This window comes from Tripterygium wilfordii, chromosome 19 (assembly GCF_013401445.1).
Source record: "Tripterygium wilfordii isolate XIE 37 chromosome 19, ASM1340144v1, whole genome shotgun sequence".
NCBI classification, from domain to species: Eukaryota; Viridiplantae; Streptophyta; class Magnoliopsida; order Celastrales; family Celastraceae; genus Tripterygium; species Tripterygium wilfordii.
The window spans coordinates 1,453,830-1,481,730 of record NC_052250.1 but is presented as its reverse complement, the minus strand read 5'-3'; the positions used below and the strand labels follow the sequence as shown (position 1 = coordinate 1,481,730).

Below are 27,901 nucleotides of genomic sequence, written 5' to 3'. Positions count from 1 at the left end.
ATATATATGATTTTTTTAATACCATTGAGAACTTTGTTTCCCATTGGGATAAAAATTGGACACACATATACCTAACCTAGTTAATTACCAACCAAACCACCTCCCATTGGTGAAGATATATAGGAGTTGATTCCATTCTAAACAAATATTTAAAATTAAGAGATCCCCAATTTGACTTCTATAATATTTTAAATTCAATTAAGAAAACTATTAATTAATTTTTATATATGTATAGATGCATATGATGAATTGACACCTTTTAATTTCTAGTTATAGAGGTGATCCAACGCTCAAAACTCATTTTGGAAATAAAGAAAATAGTTTTCCAAATGATGCTCCTCAATTTTGGCAGTAAAATATATAACTACTCTTGAATCTTCTCAATTTACAAAATTTCCCTTTTTCTTTCATTACAGTTCATTACTTAGTTGTTTGAACTTCAAATATATATATATATATATATATAGTGTTTTTCTCCTATGAGAACCATATTTGTGAACCATGTTTGGGAACTTTATCCACAACCGTTGGATCTGATCAACGGTGCAGATGAAGTCACACTTCTAACCCACTTCTAACTAGACTCTCAAACCTTGCGACAAATCAGAGACATATCGCGTCAATCTGCAGAAACAAAGCTTCTTCTTCGATTCTTGCACCGATATCAGGTTCTCTTCTCCTTCCTTCTTTTTTGATTATAAAACCTAGTTACCCCTCTCCAAATTGCTAGACACAGGTCACTTCGTGAGGACCCACATTGGTGGTGGTCGACGGCGATGACCCAGTGGTGTTCGACAGAGAAGACCCAGTGGTGACCCAGGTGGTGGTTCGATGGCGATAACCCAATGGTGCACCGACAAAAAGTGGGGGGGGGGGGGGTTTGATCTCTAAGTTTGGGGTTATAGGGTTGCTCTTGTAATCCAAAGTTGTACCCTGCTAATTGCAAGGGCTCTGAAATTTATAAAAGTTCTAACGATTGAATAAAAATCACACAATTTGTGCATGTCAATTATTGGATTTTTCTTTGAATGTTTCTTCATTATTGGATCTCCCTTGAGTTGGTTACTGATTATGTTGTTAAGTAGCTGCTTCTGTTCTGATTTGTTAGTCGACACTAGTTGATTTGTTTGTATGAATTGTTGGCTAGTTTGGGTCTTCTTTTTTGGGTGTGTTCTTTTTGTTCATTTTTTCTTCATTATTGGAAGTCTCTATTGTGTGAATCGAAGGAACTAGTTGACAAAATGGGTATGTTGATTTGTACAAGATGAAGGTCGGGTTTGTTTTTGGAATTTGTCACGAAGAGGAACGAAGGAGCTGAACCCGTGAGTGAGAGAGTCTGGTTAGAAGTGGGTTAAAAGTGTGATTTCATCTGCACCGTTGATCAGATCCAACGGTTGTGGATAAAGTTCACAAATATGGTTCTCATAGGAGAAAAACACTATATATATATATATATATATGTATGTATGTATGTGTTTTGATGTGTGCTAACTACATATCAAAAGACCCTATATAGATATTATAAAGATATTATACATTACAATCATGGCCTTCAAGACCAGCAAATCAATGATTCCATTGATGTTCTTCATACTTATAATTATGATGATTATGAACATGAATGCGGAATTCAGTGATGCTGCTAGAGTTATTGCTCCATCACCACCACCACAGGCAGCTGTTGAGAAAGGGAGCAGTGCCAATCCATTTGAGTACATATGTTGCTCTGTAATTTATCCCTATTGTTGCTTTGAAAAACAGCAAGGAGTTATTGCTGATCACAATTAATATACCCAATGGGTTGTAAAAGGAATTCAAGGAAGAAGGAGAGGCTTGTGGGGAATAATTTCTAGTACTCTTGGGGCTTTGAATGTCGTGTTTTTATGGGCTTGATGTAGTTTTCATCATATATTATTCAACTTTATAATAAAACTCTCCTATTCCCGTCCATCTATATGTATGTATATGTGTGTTAAATTTTACCAAGCACGGTTTTGCACAACAATATTAGATCTATTTTGTTAATCACTATTGTGATTTGGAAATTAGGGTTTCAATTTTAATTTAGTTTCTTTAAAAGAATATTAGATTATATTCTCAAGATAAGAAATTAGAACTTCACCTCTATACATATTATATGCATGTGTTTATCACCTAAAATAAATTTGGATTCTATATTTCCGAGCAATATCATTGTTGTCACGTATAAGGTTTTGGTCAAACTTACCATATTCAAATTTTCCTCCATCTCTTTCGTAAGAGAATACTAATCTTAAGTAGCGAGGAGGAGGCTGATTCTCACTAGAATCACCCATAGTGAGAAATATTCGTACGCGCCGATCTAATAGTCAGAGTTGATGTCGAGAAGAAGCTCTATTCTCACTAGAATTACCAATAGTGAAAAATGCGCCAATCTAATAGTCCGAGTTGATGTCGAGAAGAAGCTCTATTCTCACAATATTCGGGCGCGTGAAAAATATTCGAACGCACCCGGCCTGACAGTCCGAGTTGAGACCCGCTCATACGCCTGACAGTCCGAGTTGATGCCGAGAAGAAGCTCTATTCTCACTGGAATTACCAATAGTGAAAAATGCGCCGATCTAATAGTCCGAGTTGATATCGAGAAGAAGCTCTATTCTCACTGGAATTACCAATAGTGAAAAATATTTGAACGCGCCCGGCCTGACAGGCCTGACAGGCCGAGTTGAGGCCCGCTCGTACACGCTGGCTTAACAGACCAGTATAGGATGTCTGGTGATGTTTTTTAAGATGTGAATGGGTCTTTGTTCAACTGTTTTAAGGGGTCTTTTGTCTTGTGTGTCACACAATTTGCTTGCTGAATGGTCTATTAACAAGTTCTTGCAATTAACATTTTTTCTGTTTATCATGTTACTTTGATTAGTTGTCATGGTACTTTGTTTAGTGGATCTTTGATTGAAATGGCTGTTTTAAGGTTATTTTATCATAAACTAGTCTCCCTCTTTTTTTTCTTTTTCCATTTAGTGACTGTTGTAGTGTTGATGCTGGATTTGGATTCTGTGTTTGCCCGTGTTACATTAGTCCTCGTGTTTGCTTGACTTCAAGATTTCAATTTTGAATCCATAGAAACAGAGAAACAAGTATGGTGATGGATACCCCTATGTTCTTACTTAAATCCCTGCGAAAACCCATAAGAACACAAGTTCATTTTATTTTAGAAGATAAGCTCACATGGCTTACATTACTCACAAAGCACACACAGTAGTGTGCTTAGGATTGATACATACATACATTACATTACATACATGCAGCAGTTCTAGAACCAGATTGAAGGTGATTGGATATCGCAGCGCCTCGGGAATCGACAGTAGGTCTGCAAATTCATTGCTTTCTTCATCATCTTCTGCTTCTCCTCTTCTTCTTGTTCCACTCCCTGCATTGCCTCATGGACTACTTTCTCCAACCCATCACACATGCACTCATCACCCAACTCTCTTAGCTGATTGCAGCACATCGACCTGTGATCCTCCTGGTTGCTTCCAGGTAACACAATGAGTGATCGGCTCATCCTTTGCTTCATAAACTCCTCACAGTGGCTCAAGTCCTGCATTTGAATCTTCTCCTGGCACTGTCCACGGCCTCTTGATTTCTCTTGGCTGTTTTCTTCAATGGTGACTGTTGCCCTGAAAGCAGAAGCAGCAGTGGAAAAGGTAAATAGGATTGCAAAGACTACAACAAAGGTGGTGTGAGCTGCCATTGTTGTTACTTGTTAGAGTATTTGGTGAGTTGGGTTTGAAGGGGGTGAGTGGTATTTATAGGAGGTGTTGGGCTGTTGCATGTTTTGAGTACGTGTACTGTGGTTTCTGGGAATTCTTTGTGGTGGCTGTCATGCACAAGAATGGCTTTGCTTGCTTGACAAATTGCGTTTTGCCGCTGTACCTTTTGCTTGTTTATATACACCTGTCTATAAATTAACTGTTTGTGGTGTGAGGAGTTGGACTTTGTTCATATACAATTTGATTCAGGGGCGGAACTAGTATGGAATATTGGAGGAACTTAGTGCTGGGATTTGAGGACAGTGCTTTCGAATTTTTTTTTGATATATGCATCACTTGTTAACATTAAGATTCATGAATTTGATAGAACATCTATAATTATTTATTTATTTTTATGAATTCTCATATATATATTTTTTAAGTGGAGTGTCCGTTTACCTTTGATAAAAGATGATTCCGCTGATTTGATTAGGTTATGTCAGTTCGACGTGGAATATTGGTATTCTCAAACTTGACAAAGGGAAAGAACCTTGGATGGACTTGGCTTGGTTCACGAATTTAGATTATTCAAGAATTGTAGCGATCATAAATTTTTTAGTTTTTTTTTTTAATTTTATTTATTAAAGTTATGGTTGTGCAATATACACGTAATCTGATGAGGTGTGTTGCGTGTGTGGTGGAAATCTACTGTTGCCAGGTAGGTGTGGGGCAATTCCGTCATTCCAATTTTCGTACCCTGTTATAAAATCGAAGAACCAGAACCCTAATACGCCTCACGCAAGACAGATCTACGGAATTCGGCCGAAGCTCTTTGAAATCTCTCTCAAGGTGAGTTTTTTATATCCTTTGATTTGTGTTGTCGATCATTCTTTTCTGGATCTTCTGTTGTTTGATTTGTTTGTTGATTCCTTGTTTGATTTGTTCGTTTAGATTGTTTCAGACGATTTTGTAATCCGTAGTGGTTGGGTCTTTGAATTGACATGCTTTAGTGTTGAAATTAAGTTTGATTTCGAAAATCATAGAACTTTCGATCAATAAAGGTGGGTTTCTGCAAAGTTTTTGTGTTGATCAATTGATGAAGCTAATCTCGCGATTAATATCTATCTTGATTGCTCTTGATTGGTTTGGGAGAGACGTTTTTCTTTGTTACCGATTCTTTTATCCGTTTGTTTTGGTTTTGTGGTTGTGGTTTGATTTTGAATCAATTGTTTGATAGTTGTGAAAATTTTAGTTTTTGCTAAAACAGAATCAGTTTGGTTTGGTATGTTATTCTGTAATCTTGACCTGTGAGTTGAAAATCGTTGATTACTATTGGTTGGGTTAGGAAGGATAGTTTTTCGTTCTATCCCTTCCAGCCTTCATTTATAAGTTTACTTTCTATTGTTTGTTCCTTCTTGAATTAATGACCAGATTATTGAAGGGTAGGGAATCTTGATTCTAATTGGTTGATCCTAGTATTTTGGCTTTGATGCAAGGTGTGTTCATGTCATGAAAGGTTGTAAAGACGCTATTTTTCGTAGTGAATGATATTTCTTAGCCAAGGTTTTTTTTATGCCTGCACGACCTGATTGAGTGGGGGGTGTCTATGATACCTCTTGATTAAATTTATAACATTCATTGGTAAATTCCTGTCATTTGTAAGTGAATTCTTAATGTTGGTAAGTACCATAATTCAAGAACTCATGGGATACCATCATTCAAGGACTAATTTGCTATGATATACCTAGCAATGTATCATAGAATTTTTCTGATTCCAGTGCCTGCATTTGTTTGATCTAAGCATGTATTTTATGTGTTGCTTCTTGCTACCCTGATATCTGATTTTTATTTGATACACATGTAGAGTTGTTTTTCTGTTATCGTTGTTGATTTGTTAATCAACCATTGTACTTTTCAATCTTTTCTTATAAAGAATTTGTTGCCTGTCCAACAGATGCAGATCTTTGTGAAAACTCTCACTGGGAAGACCATCACCCTTGAGGTGGAAAGTTCTGACACGATTGACAATGTTAAGGCGAAAATCCAAGACAAGGAGGGGATCCCGCCTGATCAGCAGAGGCTTATCTTTGCTGGTAAGCAACTTGAGGATGGCCGCACTCTCGCGGACTACAACATTCAGAAGGAATCGACCCTTCACTTGGTTCTTCGATTGAGGGGTGGAATGCAAATCTTCGTCAAGACCCTTACTGGAAAGACAATTACCTTGGAGGTGGAGAGTTCTGACACCATTGACAATGTTAAGGCTAAAATCCAAGACAAGGAGGGGATCCCACCTGATCAGCAGAGGCTTATATTTGCTGGTAAGCAACTTGAGGATGGCCGCACTCTTGCGGACTATAACATTCAGAAGGAATCGACCCTCCACTTGGTTCTCCGATTGAGGGGTGGGATGCAAATCTTTGTCAAAACACTCACTGGAAAGACGATCACCTTGGAGGTGGAGAGTTCTGACACCATCGACAATGTCAAGGCCAAAATCCAGGACAAGGAGGGCATTCCCCCAGACCAGCAGAGGCTGATCTTTGCTGGCAAGCAGCTTGAAGACGGGAGGACCTTGGCTGACTACAATATCCAGAAGGAGTCTACCCTCCATTTGGTGCTTCGCCTTCGCGGTGGGATGCAAATATTTGTGAAGACCCTCACAGGGAAGACTATCACATTAGAGGTTGAAAGTTCTGATACCATTGATAATGTGAAGGCCAAGATCCAAGATAAAGAGGGCATTCCTCCTGATCAACAGAGGCTTATCTTTGCTGGAAAGCAGCTTGAGGATGGCCGCACACTTGCTGATTACAATATCCAGAAGGAGTCAACCCTTCACTTGGTGCTTCGTCTCCGTGGTGGCATGCAAGTCTTCGTGAAGACACTCACAGGAAAGACCATCACTTTGGAGGTTGAGAGCTCAGACACTATTGACAATGTGAAGGCCAAGATCCAAGACAAGGAGGGGATCCCACCAGATCAGCAGAGGCTTATCTTTGCTGGGAAGCAGTTGGAGGATGGCCGTACTCTTGCTGACTATAACATTCAGAAAGAGTCGACTCTACACTTAGTGCTGCGTCTTCGTGGTGGAATGCAAATTTTCGTGAAGACACTCACTGGAAAGACCATCACTCTTGAGGTTGAGAGCTCTGATACCATTGACAATGTGAAGGCTAAGATCCAAGACAAGGAAGGGATTCCTCCAGACCAGCAGAGGCTGATATTTGCTGGCAAGCAGCTGGAGGATGGGCGCACTCTTGCAGATTATAACATCCAGAAAGAATCTACCTTGCATCTTGTCCTCCGTCTCCGCGGCGGTTGTTAAGATGTGATTGGGTCTTCAGTTAAGTGCTCAAGGGTCTGTCTTGTGTCGCCATTGCTTGCTTAATGGCTTTGAATAAATAGTTGCTTTGAACTTTTTTCTGTGGGTCTTTGGTTTATAATTGTGGTACTTTGTTTGGTTTGTTTATTGTGGTACTTTCTCTAAGGTGTTTGTTGTTGAAATGACTGGCTTAAGGTCATTTTATAACTAGTTAAATAAGAGCACTTCATGTTTCTTTTGAACCGTTCGATTTTGGCTTCTGTGTTTGCTTTTGTCTTGTTTTTATTATGGTATTGGGTTTGTTAATGTTATATTCCCTTTACATGTTGTCCGAGAGGAGCTTTATGTATGGGATCATTCTAGTTTTGGTTGTGTCCTCAAGTTTGACGCTCCTAAAGTATAATTGGCTTCTGATGACTGCACAGTGAGAGCTTCTCTGTGTGGACAGATACGGGCCATAAATTTTTATCTATGCTTTTTCGTAGCTAGTCTAATTTCTGGAAGAGAGAAATTGCAGAGAGACTAATTGTACTACTTGTAAAGCTAATTGCTAGCCTTGCCATTGTTATACCTCTGTTTTGAATTCGTGTTTATATATTCACAAAAGCTTGAAAAAAACATGCGACACTTCTGTATTTCAGATGAGCAGAGCCTGTTTATGTTTCTCAGCATTGTTGAAAGAAGAGGTTGGATTCTCTTAGAGGTTGAATGAGAGCTCTCTTAATTTTTTTGATGAGCATGGTTAAAGATTTCTGTAACAGGCTTTTATTTCATTTCATTTTCCCTTCTGGCCTTCTCCTTCTGTTGCTATGTTCTTCCAATGAGGTTTGGAATTAATATTTGCCATAAATTTTTGTTTTCATAGAAAATCAGTTTACAGTCATTATTATGACCAAAGTCCAGGTTTTTAGCTTAAAACAATCCATGAACAGCCACTAATCCTCATTAATTTACTTTTACTTTGACAGCAGTTTGCCATCAATGGAAATTGAAGACCATATGATGATATGAATGTAGAAGTTACCATATGATTCCTCCATTTTCACCCTTGCAAGAGCCAAAAATTGATAGCCACAGCAAGCCATACTATCCCTAAACACACACTTTTAAAGGGAGACCCACAACCCTTGAGTAAATCTAGACCTATACGAATTGATATATTTTAAAGTTTAGTATATTAATTGGTTGATTCATATTTAAAGTTTATTTGCATATAAGTATGTAAATTCGTATATAAAACTTTGCAGCATTAAAATTTAAAATAATGTATATTAACGACTTTTTCCCTCGGCTAAGCGTCGTACGTCAATGAACGATGCTTTAATGGAAAGTGTCGCAATATCACTAGCGAGCGTGAGTTTCCATTTCCATTTACGACACTTACTAGATTAAGCGCCATCAAATTAGAACATTTTAACGACGCATTTCTAAAGCTCGTAATGTTCAATTAAATTTACGGCACTTGACTTTAAGTGTCATGAAAGGAGACAAGCGGAGGTGTTTTTTAGTGAAGTGCGGGCCCAAAGTATCGTCATTGATGCTGATTCTTGTAGTGGTTGGATTTTCTAATTAACATGGCATCGGAGAAAATGTTCGGTACATTTGATAGGACCTTTATCCATTCACTAGTTAAGTCTAACATAACCTAATCCATAAATGTGGGAGAGTGCATGTTAATACTTTATTCCATATTGAATTGGCATAACCCGATCAAATAGTGTTTGGACAGATTTTTTTAAACAGTTGGTGAAAAACATTTTTGGTTATGTTGGTATTAGAAGTTTAGAACTTATATGTACGTGGTTGTATCTATTCTTACAAGCTGACACGTGGCCCTAATTTGAATGCACGTGACCTTATGCAATCTCATAATGAGTCACTACCAAACAAAAATACAAAATCTTCACAAGTGGAAGCACACTTGCATGAAAAACCTCTACGTGTGAACTCAAGACCTCAACAACCCAAAACTCTTCCCATCTCAACTCACACGTACTCGCCATGCAAACACCCTAACTTCCCTATAAATACCCTCCATGTCCCTCACTCTCACTCACACAACTCGGAACCATATATCAAACACCCACAAAGCACAACAACAACTACTGAAATGGCCAAGTTCACCGTCTTCCTAGCCACCTTGGCCGTCCTCCTCCTTCTCACGGAGGCCTCCATCTACCGCACCACCATCCAGATCGACGAGGAAAACCCTAGCGGCCAGGGTCAGCAGGGCGAATGCCAGGAGCAGATCAGGAGGCAACAGAACTTGAGGCATTGCCAAGAGTACATAAGGCAGCAGAGCCAGCAGAGAGGCCGCCGCGGTGACCACCAGGGACAAGATATCGACCAATGCTGCGACCAACTGGAGGAACTGGAAACCCGATGCCGGTGCCAGGGGCTCCAGCAGGCAGTCAGGGAGCAACAGAGCCAGAGAAGAGGGCAACAGCCTCAGGAGGAGAGGAGGATGTTGGATGTTGCAAGGGACATACCTTCCATGTGTGACTTGCAGCCAAGGGAGTGCCAGTTTAGCAGTCCTAGGGTTTGGTTCTAGAGGAAGGAAGAGTTAATAACGTAATAATAATAATAATAAAATGTGGTTGCATGCATATCTCTAGATAGAGATTATAAGTGTGTGTGACATGTTTTAGTTGTCTGTTTGTAATAATAAAAGCACATCATCGTGTGTGTGTAAGAGTTTTATGTATGTATGTATGTATCATCATCATGAGTCTTTTTGTATATCAAGCTCTTGAGGCTATCTATGTTAATCGACATGTTATTGTGGTTCTTTAATTTCTTGCTTTCATCTACTTTATGGCAATATGTATATAGCTTCTGGGTTTTTAATTAATATTATATCGCCATAAAAGCAAAAATATTAGAAATGATAGACACTGTAAGCATCCCAATGATTAACATATCACTCGTCGGTTTAATCATCAATTTTTGTGGGTCCATGTATTAACATTTGATCAAATTTACCCTGTTAGATGGATTCAACTTACCCTGTCAATTCTATGTTCAGGTCTAAATTTACTATGTCTTAGATGGATTCAACTTACCTGTTAATTCTATGTTCAGGTCTGACAAACTTGACAAACCTACTCTGTTAGATGGATTCAACTTACAACGTCAATTCTGTATGCTCAGATCTGACAAACTTATCGTATCGTCAAGTGGATTCAACTCATCTTGTCAATTCTGTATGTGCTCATCTTGTCAATTCTGTATGTGCGGGCCGTCAGAGCTGAGTTTAGGTCCATATCATTACTAAAGTTATACATAGAGTACCATTAATGAAAATTTAATTTATTCATAAAACTAAACCTATTTATGAATATATGATCAAAATTGATTCATGAAGAAACATCTACAAGTTTGTTCACAAACAATAGACAAGTCTAAACGAGGCCCAAAACAGCACAAGATCACAAATCATTTACTAGGCCCACGAGGCCCATGATAGCACTGGATATACATGATGAGAATGCCAATTAGGGATGATAATGGGTCGGGTACCCTAAACCCTAACAACCGTCTAAAAAACCATTTAAAATTTCAAAACCGAAACCGTTTCATAACCATTTATCATAGGGTACCTGTTTACCATTTACCATTTAACTTTTAATTTTTTTTATTTTTCTATAAATGTATAATTCAATTTCTTAAAAAATAATTTGACTTATCATGTTGTTATAGTTTGAATGCATAATCTATATTTCTATTATATTATTTTATTTAATATGTTTGATCATACCTTTATATAGATGATTTATAATGTTATTACTATAATGCACTTTTTTAATTAAACGGTTCGGGTACCCTAAACCCGACATCAAAAACCAAACCCGATCATAAATCATAATGAGTTTGAAAATTGAAACCAAAATCATTTTCAAACTCTATAGGATCGATTTTTGAATTTTAAATGGATCGGGTATCCTATGGATAGTGTTCGGATCGGTTTTTTTTGCCATCCCCGCCAATTATCAAAGGCCCAAACATCATTTTCCAATTGACAATTCTCCCCCTCCACCGAACAACATTTTCTAATCACTGTATCCATGAATACTCATCTACTCTCACAATTGTAAAGCCACGTTTGAATTTATAGTGGCAAATCGTACATCAACGGTCACTATACGCGAGTACGTTGTATCAATATACTCCCAAGAGTAGAAACACTACAACGTTGTCCTTTATTTTCGAGGAAAGTTGTGAGCGAAGCAAAGCGACCGACCTCGCCAAACAGTGCTGCTTTAGAGAGAGAGAGAGAGCCGGGCTTGTTACGATAATTGGGGTTTGCTCTAGTTTTTACATATCTAAACCCTAATCCTTGGATCAGGTACTCTTATTATGCTTCCGATCTATAGATTTTTCTGATCTATTGGTGGCTAGTGAAGATCGGTTGTTTTGGAATTCTTTGTAATGATTTTGTTCTGAAGATTTTTTTTTTGTTGCATTTGTTTGTCGGTTCGCATGTTAATTGTCAGTTTGGGCTTGAAAGATTGGGTTTTGTGTTGTGAAGTGGTGCGATTTGGATATTTTGATTATTATGATTCGGTTTTGTTTGTCTGTGCTGTATTTTGCTGCTTAAATAGGGAGTTTGAGTATGGAAAATCATGAGCTGATACGAATCAGCTACATCAGCATAACTGTTAATAGAGCTTATTCTAATAATTGCTATGATTTTTTTCTTTGATTACGTTTAAATTTACTTTGAGATTTCAATTCAATTGATATTTGGAACTATGCCTTGTGGTACTTACTACTTAGTGGGATTATGCAATATGATGGATCACCTTTACATAATACATGAAGTGTACTATCGGATTATGAGAAGAAAATTGATGGCGGAAGGGAAATTGTTGAGATGTGCTTAGATGTACACATGTAATGTTTGACATGCATATTGTTGCATACATCCATACAGGAAACACTTTTGTTACTGGTTTCATTTTGGTGCCTACTTTTGAGTCATTGATTTGCAAGTTTTCTGAGTTCAGTTTGGTTTGCTTGGTTTGCTGTTAGTGCTTGGATGACCACTTAAGTGAATTAGGGTTGGCAGAGATTAGTTTCCCTTTATGGGTTTTTGATGAATCGCTGATTATTAGCTCTCAGTGAACAGTCTTGAGACTGTTATGATATGCTCATGTGATACTTTATATGTAACTCTGCGTTATTTAAGTTATCTATTTATTTATTTTGTTATATGGTCACATAGGTTATTAAATGATATTTTGTATCTCCTGAATCATCATCTTTGGAATTCTTCTGACCCACAATTCATTTTTTTTACTTTAGGTCTTAGTTCTCTCGTTGTTCGGCACCTTCCATCAATTAAGTTTCATGTCCGATCTCAACATCCAGATTCCTGCTGCTTTTGGTAAGCTTACTTTTGATGGTTCCATCGGATTGATTATTATTTGGGATGTAGTCTGTCATTCTCTATGTTATGACCTGAATCATGTGGAAAATGGAAATATATATTGAAGTGAAGATCTATAAAAGCTGTCATTATAGGCTTCACCTTCATAAAGAAGCCAAATTTATGGAAGAGTAGGTTTTGTCTAATGATGTGTCTTCCCAAGCTTCTTTAATCACTACCTCACGACAGGTTCAAATGGCAGTAGCCTTGCTCAATCTTTAGTCTTTTCTGTCTTCCTAATGATATTTCTTGTTCTAGTTGTAGTCAGTCTTGTTTTCGGTATGTTTTGTTTTAGCTTCATATGACTATACCTCTATCGCTGAAATCATGTGGAGCAAAAAATGAGGGTGGACTGACATCATCCTTCTTGAGAAGTCTAATGTTTCTGAGTGATTTTTATTTCAAGTTACTGGAAAATTGATTTCCGAGGCCCTTTTTTCAGGATATTATGTGCTTGCTTATGTTTTAATTGCTTGACTTGCGGGGTTATTAGTTCTGGATAGATTTAATGTTAATGATACCCAATATGTGATGCACTTGTGTATGGTTGACTTCTTGGCCACCCATGCTCGGAAATTCTGATAAGAATCTTGTTGTTACTTTTGCAATTAGATCCCTTTGCCGATGCAAAATCTGAGGATTCGGGTGCTGCTGGGTCAAAGGAGTATGTTCACATTCGTATACAGCAGCGGAATGGCAGGAAAAGCTTGACAACAGTGCAGGGTTTGAAGAAAGAATACAGCTATAACAAGATACTGAAAGACCTTAAGAAAGAGTTTTGCTGCAACGGCACTGTCGTCCAGGATCCAGAATTGGGGCAGGTTTGTTTCTATCCCCTAAAAAACAACTCTTTTACTCTCGTTTTTGTAGGTTTCTAAGTCACCTTTTCTCTGTGCACTTGTAGGTTATTCAGCTTCAAGGTGACCAGCGTAAGAATGTGTCCACCTTCCTTGTTCAGGTAATTTCATGGCTGGTCTAGGTGAGAGTTTTTTAATTGCTTGGTAAAAATATGATTTGCATCTAGTTGAGCATTGCATGATGCACAGCTTGTGATATTTGTTTAGGCTGGCGTCGTGAAGAAGGAGCACATCAAAATCCATGGTTTCTGAGCCTCGACAACTCTAAATCCCTGTACGTCCATGCGTCTCATATGTCCAGGCAGAACGTATTCTCGTGTGTCTATATCATCTATATGTTGGTTTAGATCTCCTCTTTGTTGGGCTTATGTAGTGTGTGATGATCTTGTTAGACTTTACGACGATGTGCAGTCGTAGTCAATACTATCGAACGTTGAATAAATTTGTAGTTACTTCCTCTCCTTGTTCTCTGTAGTAGCTTCGTCACCTGCAAGATTTAGTAGGGACTGGATGTTCTATGTGGGATTTCAAAGATATCAGATTGGCCAGCATCTTTTCAATGGTCGTCTTAGACTATTTGATGCCAGGTCCTATAATTTCCTACATTTGATAGGAACTGGTAAACTGATTCAGGAAACCATGTACATAGAAGGATATTTAGTGCTGCACTATCACACAATGTTAAGTTTTTCAGAAGCATTGAAATGCTCGATTTCAATATTTTTCGTGGAATTTTGATTTTGTGGGTTTGTCTCATTGCTGAGTCCCTACTTGCATGGGCAAAAGGTTTCGGCCCAATCTTATCTATCGCTAGCGTGGCGTGGGCTATTTTGGTGACTGGAGATTTTTTTTTTTTGGTAACGTGGAATTCACTTAGCTGCTCACCGAAAAATTGGGCTGAGCAAAGGCTAATATTGCAAATTGCGATGATGGAAACACCCATAATACTTGAATTTATGACCTCTCGTTTGTGTTAAGAGTTATCGTGATCAAGTTCATCATTCTAGCCAATGATCTGTTGTCCGTTGTTGGTTCGAGTTTTACGTCGCTCACCTGTCCTAAGGGCATGTTGACTGGGTTGTTCCTCAGTTTAAAAAAAAATGCACAGGCTACTTGTACTGGAAGTAATTCACCGTTGCAGCTGAAACACACTAATTTTGTGGTGGTTAGTTCATGATGGTTTTTACCTTCCAAAACAGTCATGTTTGGACAGCTAAAAATACCGTAAAATCTCAGTCCCAATGACTACTTTTGACAGCCCAAAACAATGAGGAAAAAATCACCAGACAACTCATCTCCCTCTCCTCCCCTTGCAAGCCGCGAAAACTAGAGGAAGAGAATGCAAGCTTGACTCAGTCTCCAAACATTTCTCTCTCCCCTTTTATGAACTCTTCCATATCACCCTCAAATGGGTTTTCCCCCACAGACTTTCCTCCCGCCGCGTTGCGTTGTGGCACGCGGCCTGTCTTCTCTGCCTCAGCTCCACCTTTGCCATCACCACCGCCACTGCCTGTTCTCTTGCTCCGCTAACCATTGCGGGCAACAGAAGCAGGCATGAAGATACCAAGGAGTAGTACAGACAATGTTAATAATGTACTGCTTCTAACATTGTTCATTGGATTGGCATCATTTTGTCATGGCCAAGACTATGACGAGCCCACCACCCCGGCCGCCCCACCACCGGCATTAGACAACTGCAATGGAATCTTTCTTTCCTATACATTCACTTCTAGGGAGAAAGAGTTTCCACATGTTAAAAACGCAACCGCGCAAGCGTGGGCGTTTAAGGCTACAGCATCAATTCTCAATGCAGCACAAGATGAGTTGAAGGGGTGGAAGATGTTTGTGGGGTTCCAGCACAAAGAGATCCTGGTGTCCGCCACTGGAGCGGTAATTGTTGACGGTGGTGACTTCCCTGCCGCAGTTGGGAATGGTACTACATTTGCAGGAGATGCAATGCCTGACTTGAAAACATCTATTGACACAGCTGGAGATTGGAACCAGATTGCAGTCAACATTGAAATTACTGGTACACAGTTTGGTATCAAGCCTCCCGGTGTGCCTATGCCTAAGACAATCAAGCTTGTCAATGATGGGTATATCTGCCCTGCACCAACCAAGGAAGGTAAGGATTTCGTATTAACGGTGATTCACATGGTAGCAGAATCAACCAGTATTTTATGAGTTAGTAGTCTGGTGGTTAGCTGGGTGAGTTTCACGTTACAAAAAAGAGAGAGAAAAGAATCAACCAATATTCGCTTCTTGAGTCCAAAACTCGGATTTCACATATGATTTTGAACTTTAAAATTTTGGGATACAACATGTCTTGACTAATGGTGTAATTCAGTATCTGGACTAATTTACAACATATTTATACAGGGAAAACTGGTATGCATGTATGCTGCAAGAGGAATCCAAAATTCAAGCTGAAACCGGTGAAGAAAACCCGGTTCCATCCTCGTCTAAATGGCGATCTATCGATGACATATGATGTTCTTCAATCCTATGAAGGAAGCTACCAAGCTCAAGTCACCATTGATAACAACCACCCATTAGGCCGTCTTGATCACTGGAACTTAACCTGGGAATGGATGCATGGAGAATTCATTTACGACATGAAAGGTGCCTACACCCACAAGAGAGACTACTCTGAGTGCCTCTACGGTCCAGCCGGAAAAAACTACAAGGATTTTGATTTCTCTAATGTCATGAACTGTGAAAAACGACCGGTGATGTCTGATTTGCCTGCTGATAGAGCCAACGACACCAAAGTTGGGAAAATACCTTATTGTTGCAGAAATGGAACCATTTTGCCTACATTGATGGATGAAAGCAAAGCGAGGTCGATATTCCAACTTAGGGTCTATAAAATGCCTCCTAATCTGAACAGGACAGCTCTGGAGCCTCCCCATCATTGGAAAATTGATGGAGTACTGAATCCTGAGTACAAATGTGGACCTCCAGTAAGGGTAGATCCTACAGAATTTCCGGACCCGAGCGGGCTTCAGGCTATAAGCACAGCTGCAGCTAGTTGGCAAGTTGTCTGCAACATTACAAGACCAAAAGCTAGAGCATCAAGGTGTTGTGTATCATTCTCTGCTTACTACAATGAATCTGCTGTTCCTTGCCCTACTTGTGCTTGTGGATGCAATGAGGACACCAAATGTAACCCCAATGCACCTGCAATGTTCCTCCCACCGGACGCCTTGCTCGTCCCGTTCGCTAACCGGACAGAGAAAGCCAAAGCTTGGGCTAGACTCAAGCACAGGCCTATACCAAAACAATTACCTTGTCCTGATAATTGTGGAGTCAGCTTAAATTGGCACATCAATTCTGATTACAAGAGTGGATGGACAGCAAGAATTACACTATTCAATTGGGCAGACCAGCCTTTTGAGGATTGGTTTGCAGCATTTAAGCTAAACAAGGCCGTGCCGGGGTACGAAAATGTCTATTCCTTCAATGGTACAAAGTTGACCGGCAACAATACCATAATTGTTCAAGGCCTAAAAGGGTCAAATTTCTTGATGGGAGAGGTAAATGGGACTAATCCTGATAAGGATCCAAGGGTTCCTGGAAAGCAACAATCAGTGATCTCTTTCACCAAGAAAAAGACTCCCGGAATCAATATCGCCCGCGGTGATGGCTTCCCTACAAAGGTCTTTTTCAATGGTGAAGAGTGTGCACTCCCTAAGGAATTCCCCAGGAAAAGTGCAGCAGCTCATCAGTCTGGTGTTCAGTTCTTGCCTGCCCTGATCATTGCAATCGCGACTTTCGTTCTTATGGCTGACCGTTTTCATCGATGATCATCCTGGTTTTTTGTCAGTATATTTTAGGGGTTAGCTTTGGTAAGAATTCAACCATTGCTCTTGCATTTAAGCTAAGTTTTCCATGGCTTCATAGGGGCAATGCAACTCTTGGTCCCGGAAAAAGTTGACTAGGTCCAACTCGGTTATCAAATATTCAAACGTTCTAAAGAATTCAAAGTTGAAAATTGTTCCAACATGCACACTTAGACAGATTTTTAACTATTCGGACAATCAAATTGCTGATGTGGCATAAAAAATCAATATAAGGAATTTGCTCGAACAGTGAAAAATTTGTCCGTGTATGCATATTGGAACAATTTTCAACTTTGGGTTTCTAAGTTGGAACGTTTGAACATTCAATGATTGAGTTAGAAATTGACAGCTCTTCCAGCGACCAAAAGCTACATTACCCCCGGCTTCATACATACTTGGACATTTTATTATCTGCAAACACTTATTGTTCATATTTTATGATAATAATATCAGATTGTTATTTCTCAGCAGGGGAAGAGCTCTCTATGTATGACTTGGGTGGCTGTAGAAAATGGAGAAATGTAAAGCAACAAATGGTTCCAATGGCTGTTTTTAGTACCACTCTTACTCTAAGTTGACACACTCAAAGGCAGATGCAGAGATTGTAACAAGTTCAAAAAAATAGATATTATTATGATTTTTATGAAGTTTCAATTACTAGTAGAGAGTCTTTTCCATGGATTTTTTCATTTTTAAATGTAAATACAAAATTATGAAGTGGTTATCACAGCAATCAATAACCCCCAATTTAATTTTTAATTGGGTAATTAGACATTTGGGAAGAAATCATTTGACAATAGTCTAACCGGTTGTCTCAATGGAAACAACCGAAATGGATATATGAGTTAATATATGCTCTAAAGTAGAAAATATCATAAAAGAAAAGGTCCCCAGGATTCTATAGAATCAATTCAAATAAGTAATTGAATTCATTATAGGAACTTTTTAGAGGTATAAATTGCCATGCCGCTACTCGGACTCGAACCCAGATGCTCTAGCACTGCTTCCTAAGAGCAGCGTGTCTACCGATTTCACCATAGCGGCTTGCTAGAAATCATAATAACTAATTATTATTCAATCGTCGAGATTGAAAGAGTCAATTCAATGTAAAGTTCAGAGATGTAAAGAATTTCGTCCGAGATTGAGAGTTTGATTTTAAGCTAGCGTAGCTATTTCTGAGAGGTTGAGAGTTTGATTTTAAGTTAGCGTAGCTATTTCCGATATAGTCAAATGAGCCGCACCGGCCCATTGGGCTGGATGCATTTTCTTACATGTTTTAACCTTACCTTACACGGGAAAAAAAGTTTAATAGAGTTGGAAGTGTGAAACAATGGTATGTTAAAATCATATGTATCCTAAGAACTAACAAAAATATGGAAATTAAGTGAAACATGTATCCCATAGGTCTTCCCTGGTTACGTTATAGTTGAATGGTTTAGGCTTTGATTTTATTGACTAATTTGATGCCGCGTATTGTAGCTTTGGTCGGAGATTTGATAGACCTTATCTCCACATAATATGTGAAGATAATGCTTCTCCTCAATAGGGATGGCGAAAAAAAGGTTTCGTATTGGACAACCACACGTGTTTATAAAATATTAATATGTCCGGACCTTAACCCAGATTGGATTTCTGACGTACTTAATTGACTAAACCGGATTGTTTTAAATCCGGACAAGTAAATCGGACAATAAGCTAATCCAGATTAGGGCCCCAACAAGTAAATCAAACAAGATTTATGCGTTTTAACCCGGACCTAATTTTAAACCGGACAAGAAATTTGTATTTGAACTCAAATTTCAGACGACAACTTACGTTTGGTTTATGTTCAAATTTGGTTTAATACATGTCAAATTTGGTCATCCGAACTGAACAGAGTTTTGTCACCCTTACTCAACAGTGGCGGGATCGGAGACTAACAGACCTTATGTGAAAGATGCAGTTTTTGGGAATTGAAAACTGTGACCTCTAAATTACGCCATCACTGCAACTGTAGCATTGGGCATATGTTCTCCCAGCCACCATTTCAATTCCCAAACTAGAAAGTAGAAAGAAACAACCAGAATCCCTTTAAGTTTGGTCAAGTTACATAAACACAAACATTCAAGACATGAAAGCAATGCACTGAAGTGAAACAAACTTTACCATTACACTGCAATCCCAAGTCATGAAAGAAAACACAATATGCAGAAGAGAAGGCTTCAGCAAAATGAACATATTATCTACAAGCATCTGTATCGGCACGTCGTCTTATTCGAAGAAATTAGCGAAAGAAAGTAGAAGTACTTCATTGATACATGGTAGATTTTGGTATAGGCATATTATTTTCTCTGTATTTCATTGAATAAAGCGAAGTTGTATGTGCAAAGAACGTTCCGTGTACAAAGAATGAGACAGACTGATTTCACATACAACAAATTGCTTCTACAAGAGCATTTTGCTCCAATTGTATGATTGTGTGGTCCCTGAGTAGAGACTTTCAGACCTTATAGATCAGCAAGATAAGATAAAAGAGAACTGCATAGGCATCCCTTGTTCTTCTGAATCCGCAGAAAAGAAAAAAAAAAAAAAAGAATCGTGTGCTTATGTGGTAAAACTATGGCTTCTTGGCCTGCAATAACAACGAATGCGCAGTGAGAAGAACAGCTTGAAGAAGCTATATTTATAAATAAGTGATAGGAAAGCAATGGTGAAATCAGCAACACACGCACGGTCATGACTGAAAAATGTACTATCCAGGCACCAAGGACATAACTATCATGGAACTATGATGAACCACTACTTTCTTTTCTTCCCAAAAACTGGTCCATAAAGTAACTAGACATAAACCCGACAGCTGCAACTCTCTCTCAACAGGTCATTACATGAACTTTAACTGTTAAATTTAACATTGTATGCAATATATTAAACTAACAAACACTAGGAACTACAAAATCTCAATGAAATAATTTTGTTGTAAAATCATTTTGTTTTATGCTTTGAGGCACTACAATGTAGAGCCAAATGAACTCGTAACTAACGCCATGTCTTTTAAGATTTTATCACTTTCTCCTCTTGGCATTTCCCACTTATTTTTTTTCCCTACTTTCCTTTCGTTTTCCAAACACACTCTCAATTCAAATGCATCACCAATATGTAAGACCCCTTCAATGAAAGAAAGAACAATACCTTTTTTAAATATTTCTTGTGAAGTTTCATTGCCCCAGTGCAAGCTTTCTTGGCATCTAAATTTCCGGTTATGTCATTCAATATCTGAAAAGAGGATGAACGGGACAAAAAAAAAGTAAAGGAATGAGTATATAGAAAGAAAATCTACAGCAAAACAAATTATAAACGTTGCAATTGACAGTATGCATGTTTTGCAGCTTCTGGTCTTTCCCTTTCTTTAGGCCTTTATCAATTGTTCTTATGTGGCTATAAGCCTATAAGCATATTCACTTATTAAGCTAACCTTGACAACATCATCCAGGCCACGAGCTTCGGTCATTAACTTTGAGCTCTTCTCTTTCAAAACGCTGGCAACAAGGAAAACAGAAATGGGGAGTGGAGCATCTGAATTACTCGCTCCATTTCTCACATTTTCTCTCTCAAACTTCCCAAACTGTCGTATTGACTTCGGCTTTCCTTTAGATCCCTCACCCTTATCAGCTGTGACATCAGGATCTTCGTACTTGGAGAACAAATCAGGGTCATATTCCAAGGCCCACATCATCTGTTAAAGAATAAGACAACAGAAGCTGAAGTTATGCTGGTGAGAGCCCGAGGTGAAATGAACTTTGATCAACAAAAGAGAAGTTGAATCACACCTCCCAGAGGTACAGGGAATCGCAAACGGAAAACTCTCGACGAAACAAAACCATAAGCATCCGGAAGGCAAATAGATAGTCACCTCCACCTAGAGTGTCTATAGTCCAAAATCAGAAGAACGAAATTCCTGTTACTTCATATTGACCATTAAAAAAATAAGAGAAAAAATGGTGAAAATTTCATAATACATACTTAAAAAGGAATAATAGTTGCCAATCCAATCACATTTTTCCCCTATTATTGTTTTCTTCTCTGCAACCTCCCAGTAAACAGTGGTTTTCATTCTTTTGGTCATTATACCTGGTTTCCTACTTATTATATTGGTAAATCATTTGATGCTATAAACCTAGCATCCTCTTGATGTACATGAGCAGCAACCTCTCGGTTCCTCATGATTAATAATTCTTTCACTCAAAAAAAAGGGGAAATTCCCCCCTATAGAGAATAGAATGACTTAACTATTATTTATTTCCTTTTCAAAACATGTAAGAATAACTGTGCATTAATATACAATTGTGTAAGTTGCAGCGTTATAGGTTATATTGACTGATGTATAATGTATCCTCTAACCTAAATGTATAAAAGGTAAGGAAAAAAAAAGAGACTTAAATCAATACCTAAGTGCTGATGAAGTTTTGGGTCAACAACCTGAGTAATTGCTGCCAAATTACTAAGCTGTGCCTCCACCCCTACTGAGGTCTCGGTGCATCTGAAATTTCCTCGCTTTAAAATTTAACATACAAACACAGATCGTAAGAAACCGCAGTTTTAGTCAAGATCATGTAAGACAAAGTTTACATTTCTGTAAACTTCAAAAGCACCATAGCTTAATAATCACATAACAAAATGAGGTACATATTAATCATCAAAGAAAGATTTCAAACAACGGACAGTACAGAATCTCTGAACGACCTAATTATTTTTTTTAATAGGCGGATGATGTCATTGTTATGACAGAAATTCACATTGTCTGAACTTTTCCACGTAAAATTCCCAATGGGTGTAATTTGGTTTCTGGTATAATGTTCCATGTACTAGTTAAACCCCCCCATGGAAGTTTTTATTTTAATTAATTATCCCCAGACAGGAAGTTAAACCAGCAAGCAGTATCAAATTACAGCAAGAGCGTACATGAATACAAGTTCTAGCTACAGTCCCCAATCATCCAATAAAACCATTGAATATATTCAGCATATCATGAGAGCTAAAAGTAACATAGTCAGAAGGAAACTAATTGTCCCTAACTATATTTAAGTAATAATATCAAAACATTATATGGAGGAGAATGCACCATGCAAACTAAAGTTTCGTGAAGCCCAGGTGCTGTGAATGTTCATTCATAAGAAGCAACATAGTGCAAGAAAATAATAAAAAGTACCAATCTACGCATCAATCGTTCAAAGCACCAAAATGAATCAGCTTCGTCTTGAAGGAGCATTATCATGGGGGAGCAAAGGTCACTCATTCCTGCTCAGCATTGTCATAAATTTCATATTTAAAACAAGAACTCACTGTATACAGATGATAAAATAATTTATCACTTTTTGCTGCACAGGGGAGGTGAAGTAAAAATAATGAGATTTTACAAAGTAGAAAATAGATGAACAATCTGTGCCCATAAGCTAACTAAAGATTACTAAATATTCCTTTCTAGAAAATATATTAACTCTTTTTCTCTTAGCAAATGTCCAATTGCAACAAATATATCCGCTTTTATAAATATTAAAGAAGTTTGGCTGACCAAAATGTAAAGTAACTTCATCCAGAATTTCTGAGTGACCAAGTTTAGAATGAGTAGAAAATCCATAAGGCAACTAACGTTAAAAAATAGATTGACATGAATCTTTATCCGAAAAGATATTTCTAACAATTAAAAACACGGCCTACACTAAACAGTAAGTTATCTGATCAGTGATCACCCACCTTGACAATAGCCAACATCTGTGTCTATCCATGCATAGACAGCAAGAATATCCCAAAGTTTTGACAAATTTTCTTGTTTCTCGTAAAACACCAATGTCCTGTCAGTGCGAACCACATCGAGACCTAGAAGAAAATTAATCCAAGCAGAAAGTGTCACTGTTTTCAAAGTTGTTGAACAAAAATAAATCTTGGATCAGTATAATGCTGTTTTAAGTTATAATATTAAAAATTTGCAAGAGGTTTAACTTAGATGCTGCATTTCCAATTGTCAAATGAGATCAAAACCAAAGCAATCAAAATAAGCAATTCAACTCTAACAGAAGGACTTTTAAACTGGTTTCATGCGTTAAGTGACGTGTAGTGCCACAACTCACATCAGAAATCGGGAACAATTCCATATAAAGATAGTGATTAAAGTTCAGTCCTTAAGCAATGGCAAAACTAAACCTAGAAAGAAGCTGAAGTTTTCTATTAGCCTTTTGAAACTGGTGTCAGATAAAAATTAATCATCAATCTGCATACTATAACATGAACAAGAAAAATGTAAAGGCGTCTGTGGGAAATGAGAACCCATTATGGTGCCATAGTGTTCCAGAAAATCTTTCTTCAAGCTAGATTGATCCGATTAGATGTTTGAAATCAAAGTCTTTGATGCTTATGAGCACACCAATTAGAATCACTATTGAAGAGCAGACCGCAAGGAAAAAAGAGTTTTAAGAATCAATTTCCCATGAAAGAAAAAGAGAAGCGTGCACTCAAAGTCAAATGACAAACATACCAATTTGATGAAGTGTAAGCATCCACTGGATCACTTTCTTGTCCAGCGGACCACGACTTGTAAGCTCCTTAATCATGTCCATACTAGAAGCATTTGCAGTCTCCTGAGGGGTTAAAGGACCCTTTCCGAGATTTGTTTGTTGAAGTACTAAAGGATCTTGAATGGGCTGACCATGTTCAGTGATTACAGGTGCTGTAATAAACTTGCCGCTTCCAACAATGGGAAACATTTTTCGACACTCTTCCTTCCACGTAGCATATTGCTCTCTAAATCGTGTATTTACAAAAATCACATTAATAAGTGTCCCATAAAAGAGAACAAATTTAAGCACAAATGAAAAGTCTTAAAGTAAAAAAAGGGGTACCAGATAGAAAGGCAAAAGCAATACAAGAATAAATGTACTCCAAGGGAGAAGTGAAGGTAAAAAAAAAAGGTCAACAACACCCGTGCACAAGGTCCCCCAGTTAGCGGGTTTGGGACATGCAAGATGTATGCAGACCTTACCACATAATATGTGGAGAGGCCGTTTCCAAGAATTGAACTCGTGACCTCTAGGTTGCGCACCCCTGCAACTCTACCACTAGGCCACATGGGAAAAGTGAAAGTTATTGTTTTTTTTTACATATTACATAGTAGTCATTTCAAATAACTTATTTGTAAGAGATCCATAATTATTCAAGGGTTTGAATAAAGGATAAGTGACAATTGCTATTCAATAATGGAGATTTTGACACTTAGAAAATTTAATATGATTATGAACAAAAACATCTCAGAAAGTTTATGCACACAGCTATATACCAGCTTTACACTAAAATTTCAGGTAGAATCTCCTTATTTCTTCAATTTACGATAAATGCTCATACAATTGATATCCTCATGACAGAATACAGGATGGTCCTAAGAAGAAATATACTAGATAAATGACATAATATCAGTCATTATTTAATAAAAATGTTCTCATCTTAAACAGGCAATACTCTGAGAATAACAGTAAAATTTTGAAAACAAGAGCTTCTTGAGTATTGCAACAGCCTCCAACTCAGTGCCTAGAGAAAACACATTCTTACTAATCACGTGCCAACTAAACTGAACAAAAAAAAATTCTGACTAAAAAGAGAAAGACGCATTTATGATGCAGGATAATATAAACCAAAATGGTCCCAAAATTGTCCATTGTACAACAATTCTGAAATGGTAATAAAATAGTCCAAAAATTGCCTCGGAATTCTAACCACAAAAATGTTGTTTGGTGCAGCACCATAAATGCTGGTGCATAATGGTGCACCAAACACACCCTATGACACAAGGGTCACAAAATATAGGTTAACAGAATAAACCAAATATAACATTGTATGAGTTGCAAGCTAATCTTAAAAACATTTTGCATGATATAGAATGGACTCAATGGAGAACATCAGCTTCATGGATTACCAGCCCAATGAACCACCTACTTTATCCAGAAGATGTTAACACAAGTAAAGAAAAAAGGAATCCCAGTTGTATTCATAGAGATGGAATTTCCAAAGACCAAGAGAAAATCAAAAGATCCATTTATTTAACTAAACACGCGCCTCTGAATTGTTCATTAATGAGCGAATTGACAAAGTTGGAGCCTGTTTACTTTTGCTTCTGAATAATATAAGTGGGGTCACAATGTACAATTTCTTTCAAATCGAGGCACGGTAAACAAGAAGTTTTCAGCTACTTATCGTGAATTCAAAGACCCTAAATTAGCTCGACACTTCGACTTTCTTTTTCTTTTCAATTTTCTGCTGCTTCACTGACAAGAAAACTTACATTTCGGTTTCCAATTTGATAATGTCTAATTAAAGCAAGATAGCAGGAATACCTTCGATGCTGGCGAATCTGCTCTCGCTCATCAAATGTGCTCTTAGCATCATAACAACCAAGCAGAAATTCCCAAACTTCTCCTCTAATTGATGGATGGATACCCTAAGTGGGCCAAACATACATATTACTGAGAAATCAATGCCACAGTTTGAGAAAGTTAAACATGATAGAGATTCAGTTAACAGAAGTAGAATGAGAGGATTAATCCATGTCTGAGTTGACGTTTGCGCCTAAGCTACACACTGCAGATTGACTAGATACAACTATGTACAGTACCTCAGCATGGACAGATGAGATAAATTCCAATATTCATAAAAGCTAATGCTTAACAAAAATTGGACACAAAATTATGTGGAGTGAGGTTCGACTTTGTTAAGACTCGTTACTTTGCCATTCAACCCAATACAATAACTTTTTGAGTTGGGGCATTTCACATCATTTATACCATATTCCAACATTCCCGCTCATGTGTGGGCTAGACAATCCGACGGCCCACGTGTACAACAAACGAGGCTTAACACTAGGGGCTCTCACAAAGGCCCACACCATTTGGGGCAACAATAAGTTGGGAGTTTAAATTACAGAGTCTAAGGTTTGAACCCAAGACATACCGCTCCGATACCATGTTAAGATTAGTTACTTTGTCATTCAACCCAATAAGTTAACCTTTTGAGTTGGGGCATTTCACATCATTTATACCATATTCCAACAGACTTAATTGTTTTCCAAGACAATCAAGTATCAACAATCATGATAAAGTGGTTATGCTCTTACCCCACGTTGAATTCGATTTAGAACTTTGCCCATATCCAGATATCCTTCAGTGGAAAATGCAGCCTGCCATTTCCTTGCACTAAGGGTTTTACCAGGCTGCACAAGCAGATCAAAGGGAAGATTCAGGGTTGCCAAGTCAAATAAAATATTTTTTCAGTACAGAAAGCAAATCAAAACTAACAGAAGTATAGAACTGGTTGAGTTTATGAAGTCTGTCTACAATATAATGCACACTCACAGCACATATCACTTAGCTAAAATAATGAGACATCCACATTGTCCAACGAGCACAAATAAAAAGCACCCACCTCATAAAAATGGTAAAACTTCTACCGTAAACTTGTGTACTAATCACCATAACTGTTTGTTTAAAATGAGTGTTCCCATTATTGATTGTTTTCTATACAAAGAACTACTAAAACGACCAAGACCAAATAAAGCTTTCTCAAGTTGTAGTTACTAACTACTTAGAGCATTCAGCTTAATCATTGTGCATCAGATTTGAAAACAAACCCGCAGCTCGAAAGCGCTTTAGAGATATGATTCTGATTAAATGTCTTTAAAAGTGCTCTATCTACAAACATGGTTGAATACACAAATAAAAATTCTTGATCTTGAGTCTCTCAAATCAATGAAATCTCAAATCAAAACCCAAATGAGCACAATAAGCCACATTTCACACAATTAAGAATCCAAATTATATTGATGCACACGATCTAACTTAAATTACACGAAACACAATAACACAATGTAGCTCTAGAACCCATAAAATCATTCAAACTCAAACTAAACACAATCACAGATATTAAAGTAATCCAAATCAAGGGTAATGGGTATTCAAAACACAACAGAAGAGAGCAACAAACCTTGATTTTAAATCGGGTCTTGGGCACATCGGTGCACTCCGGGCGGACCTCATAATAAGAATCCGCAGGCTCTGCCGCGCTCCCCCACATTTGCAAGAAATCAATCAATCACGTCAACAATACAATCAAATCTCTTCACCAAGCACCAATAAGCTGGCACCCCCACCTCAAAAATTCCAAGAAAAATACGTTCTTTGACTCAAATTGGGGGACTCAGTCAATGGTGCCGGCAAGAGAGATTTGACAGAATCAAATAGAGATGAAAAAAGGTCGTCTTTTTTATTTATTTACTAATACGCTTTCTTCTTGTTTCGTCGTTCAGTATATATTGCCGGTGGTTGAGATGCTTCTCTGCTGCTGGTGGCGGTGGTGGTGGGGAGTTTTTAATTTGTTGTCGCTGTCAAAATTGTGAGATGGGTTCTTCCATCTCAAGAGACACCAAACTCCAGTCGTTTAATGCGTTAATTTAGTTTTGTTGGGTGATGGGTGACAAAGAGAGAAGAGCGCGTGATCATGGGACCTGGTTTCCGCCTCGTGTTTTGCGGCAAATAAATGCTACATTCTTTGGACCTTATGCTCCCACGGTGGCGCGTGTGATGAACGTGTACAGTGGTATGGCTGGGCTACTAAGTCACTACAGCCAGCCCAATGGGCCGGAATTGAAAGGTAGATTCCAACGTGCAGAGTGGTATGACTGGGCTACTATAAGTCACAAC

General features: G+C 38.1%; 6 protein-coding genes across 8 annotated transcripts; 4 read left to right on the top strand and 2 right to left on the bottom strand.

The window, feature by feature from the left end:
* Nucleotides 1-3,295: 3,295 nt before the first annotated feature.
* Nucleotides 3,296-3,736, bottom strand: LOC119986168 (2S sulfur-rich seed storage protein 2-like). The gene has a single exon (XM_038830723.1). The coding sequence runs from the start codon at nt 3,734-3,736 to the stop codon at nt 3,296-3,298; it is 441 nt and encodes a 146-aa protein (XP_038686651.1).
* A 693-nt stretch (nt 3,737-4,429) lies between these two features.
* Nucleotides 4,430-7,304, top strand: LOC119985624 (polyubiquitin). Its single transcript, XM_038829911.1, has 2 exons — nt 4,430-4,583; nt 5,689-7,304. The coding sequence occupies exon 2, from the start codon at nt 5,689-5,691 to the stop codon at nt 7,060-7,062; it is 1,374 nt and encodes a 457-aa protein (XP_038685839.1). The 5' UTR covers nt 4,430-4,583; the 3' UTR covers nt 7,063-7,304.
* Nucleotides 7,305-9,090: 1,786 nt separating this feature from the next.
* Nucleotides 9,091-9,715, top strand: LOC119985082 (2S albumin-like). The gene has a single exon (XM_038829252.1). It carries the CDS (start codon nt 9,170-9,172, stop codon nt 9,608-9,610), a length of 441 nt encoding a protein of 146 aa, XP_038685180.1. The 5' UTR covers nt 9,091-9,169; the 3' UTR covers nt 9,611-9,715.
* A 1,535-nt stretch (nt 9,716-11,250) lies between these two features.
* LOC119985176 (protein translation factor SUI1 homolog) lies at nt 11,251-13,919 on the top strand. Of its 2 annotated transcripts, none has more exons than XM_038829381.1 (5): nt 11,251-11,404; nt 12,364-12,445; nt 13,100-13,308; nt 13,392-13,466; nt 13,552-13,919. In XM_038829381.1, exons 2-4 carry the CDS (start codon nt 12,409-12,411, stop codon nt 13,464-13,466), a joined length of 321 nt encoding a protein of 106 aa, XP_038685309.1. In that variant the 5' UTR covers nt 11,251-11,404; nt 12,364-12,408; the 3' UTR covers nt 13,552-13,919. The 2 variants fall into 2 exon arrangements, with proteins under 2 accessions (XP_038685309.1, XP_038685308.1); XM_038829380.1 differs by having other exon boundaries at nt 11,252-11,404; nt 13,392-13,445.
* Nucleotides 13,920-14,740: 821 nt separating this feature from the next.
* Nucleotides 14,741-17,902, top strand: LOC119986176 (COBRA-like protein 10). Of its 2 annotated transcripts, none has more exons than XM_038830734.1 (3): nt 14,741-15,469; nt 15,724-17,192; nt 17,658-17,902. In XM_038830734.1, exons 1-2 carry the CDS (start codon nt 14,899-14,901, stop codon nt 17,148-17,150), a joined length of 1,998 nt encoding a protein of 665 aa, XP_038686662.1. In that variant the 5' UTR covers nt 14,741-14,898; the 3' UTR covers nt 17,151-17,192; nt 17,658-17,902. The 2 variants fall into 2 exon arrangements, with proteins under 2 accessions (XP_038686662.1, XP_038686661.1); XM_038830733.1 differs by having other exon boundaries at nt 17,655-17,902.
* A 1,589-nt stretch (nt 17,903-19,491) lies between these two features.
* Nucleotides 19,492-27,674, bottom strand: LOC119985102 (TBC1 domain family member 17-like). Its single transcript, XM_038829273.1, has 11 exons — nt 27,186-27,674; nt 26,320-26,415; nt 25,544-25,647; nt 23,695-23,960; nt 22,917-23,039; nt 22,372-22,460; nt 21,611-21,716; nt 20,993-21,090; nt 20,638-20,898; nt 20,355-20,438; nt 19,492-19,797 (listed from the first exon to the last, which is right to left on the bottom strand). Exons 1-11 carry the CDS (start codon nt 27,273-27,275, stop codon nt 19,783-19,785), a joined length of 1,332 nt encoding a protein of 443 aa, XP_038685201.1. The 5' UTR covers nt 27,276-27,674; the 3' UTR covers nt 19,492-19,782.
* Between the last annotated feature and the right edge of the window lie 227 nt (nt 27,675-27,901).

Bases quoted from the DNA above. Each gene is read 5' to 3' on its own strand.
- LOC119986168 (XM_038830723.1), bottom strand. From the start codon at position 3,736: ATGGCAGCTCACACCACCTTTGTTGTAGTCTTTGCAATCCTATTTACC.
- LOC119985624 (XM_038829911.1), top strand. From the start codon at position 5,689: ATGCAGATCTTTGTGAAAACTCTCACTGGGAAGACCATCACCCTTGAG.
- LOC119985082 (XM_038829252.1), top strand. From the start codon at position 9,170: ATGGCCAAGTTCACCGTCTTCCTAGCCACCTTGGCCGTCCTCCTCCTT.
- LOC119985176 (XM_038829380.1), top strand. From the start codon at position 12,409: ATGTCCGATCTCAACATCCAGATTCCTGCTGCTTTTG. The intron at 12,446-13,099 runs GTAAGCTTACTT...TTTTGCAATTAG, and splicing joins CCAGATTCCTGCTGCTTTTG to ATCCCTTTGCCGATGCAAAA. The intron at 13,446-13,551 runs GTAATTTCATGG...ATATTTGTTTAG, and splicing joins TGTCCACCTTCCTTGTTCAG to GCTGGCGTCGTGAAGAAGGA.
- LOC119986176 (XM_038830734.1), top strand. From the start codon at position 14,899: ATGAAGATACCAAGGAGTAGTACAGACAATGTTAATAATGTACTGCTT. The intron at 15,470-15,723 runs GTAAGGATTTCG...ATATTTATACAG, and splicing joins CCCTGCACCAACCAAGGAAG to GGAAAACTGGTATGCATGTA.
- LOC119985102 (XM_038829273.1), bottom strand. From the start codon at position 27,275: ATGTGGGGGAGCGCGGCAGAGCCTGCGGATTCTTATTATGAGGTCCGC. The intron at 26,416-27,185 runs GTTTGTTGCTCT...CTGCTTGTGCAG, and splicing joins AGACCCGATTTAAAATCAAG to CCTGGTAAAACCCTTAGTGC. The intron at 20,899-20,992 runs GTGTGATTCAAC...ATTCTTTAACAG, and splicing joins ATTCCCTGTACCTCTGGGAG to ATGATGTGGGCCTTGGAATA.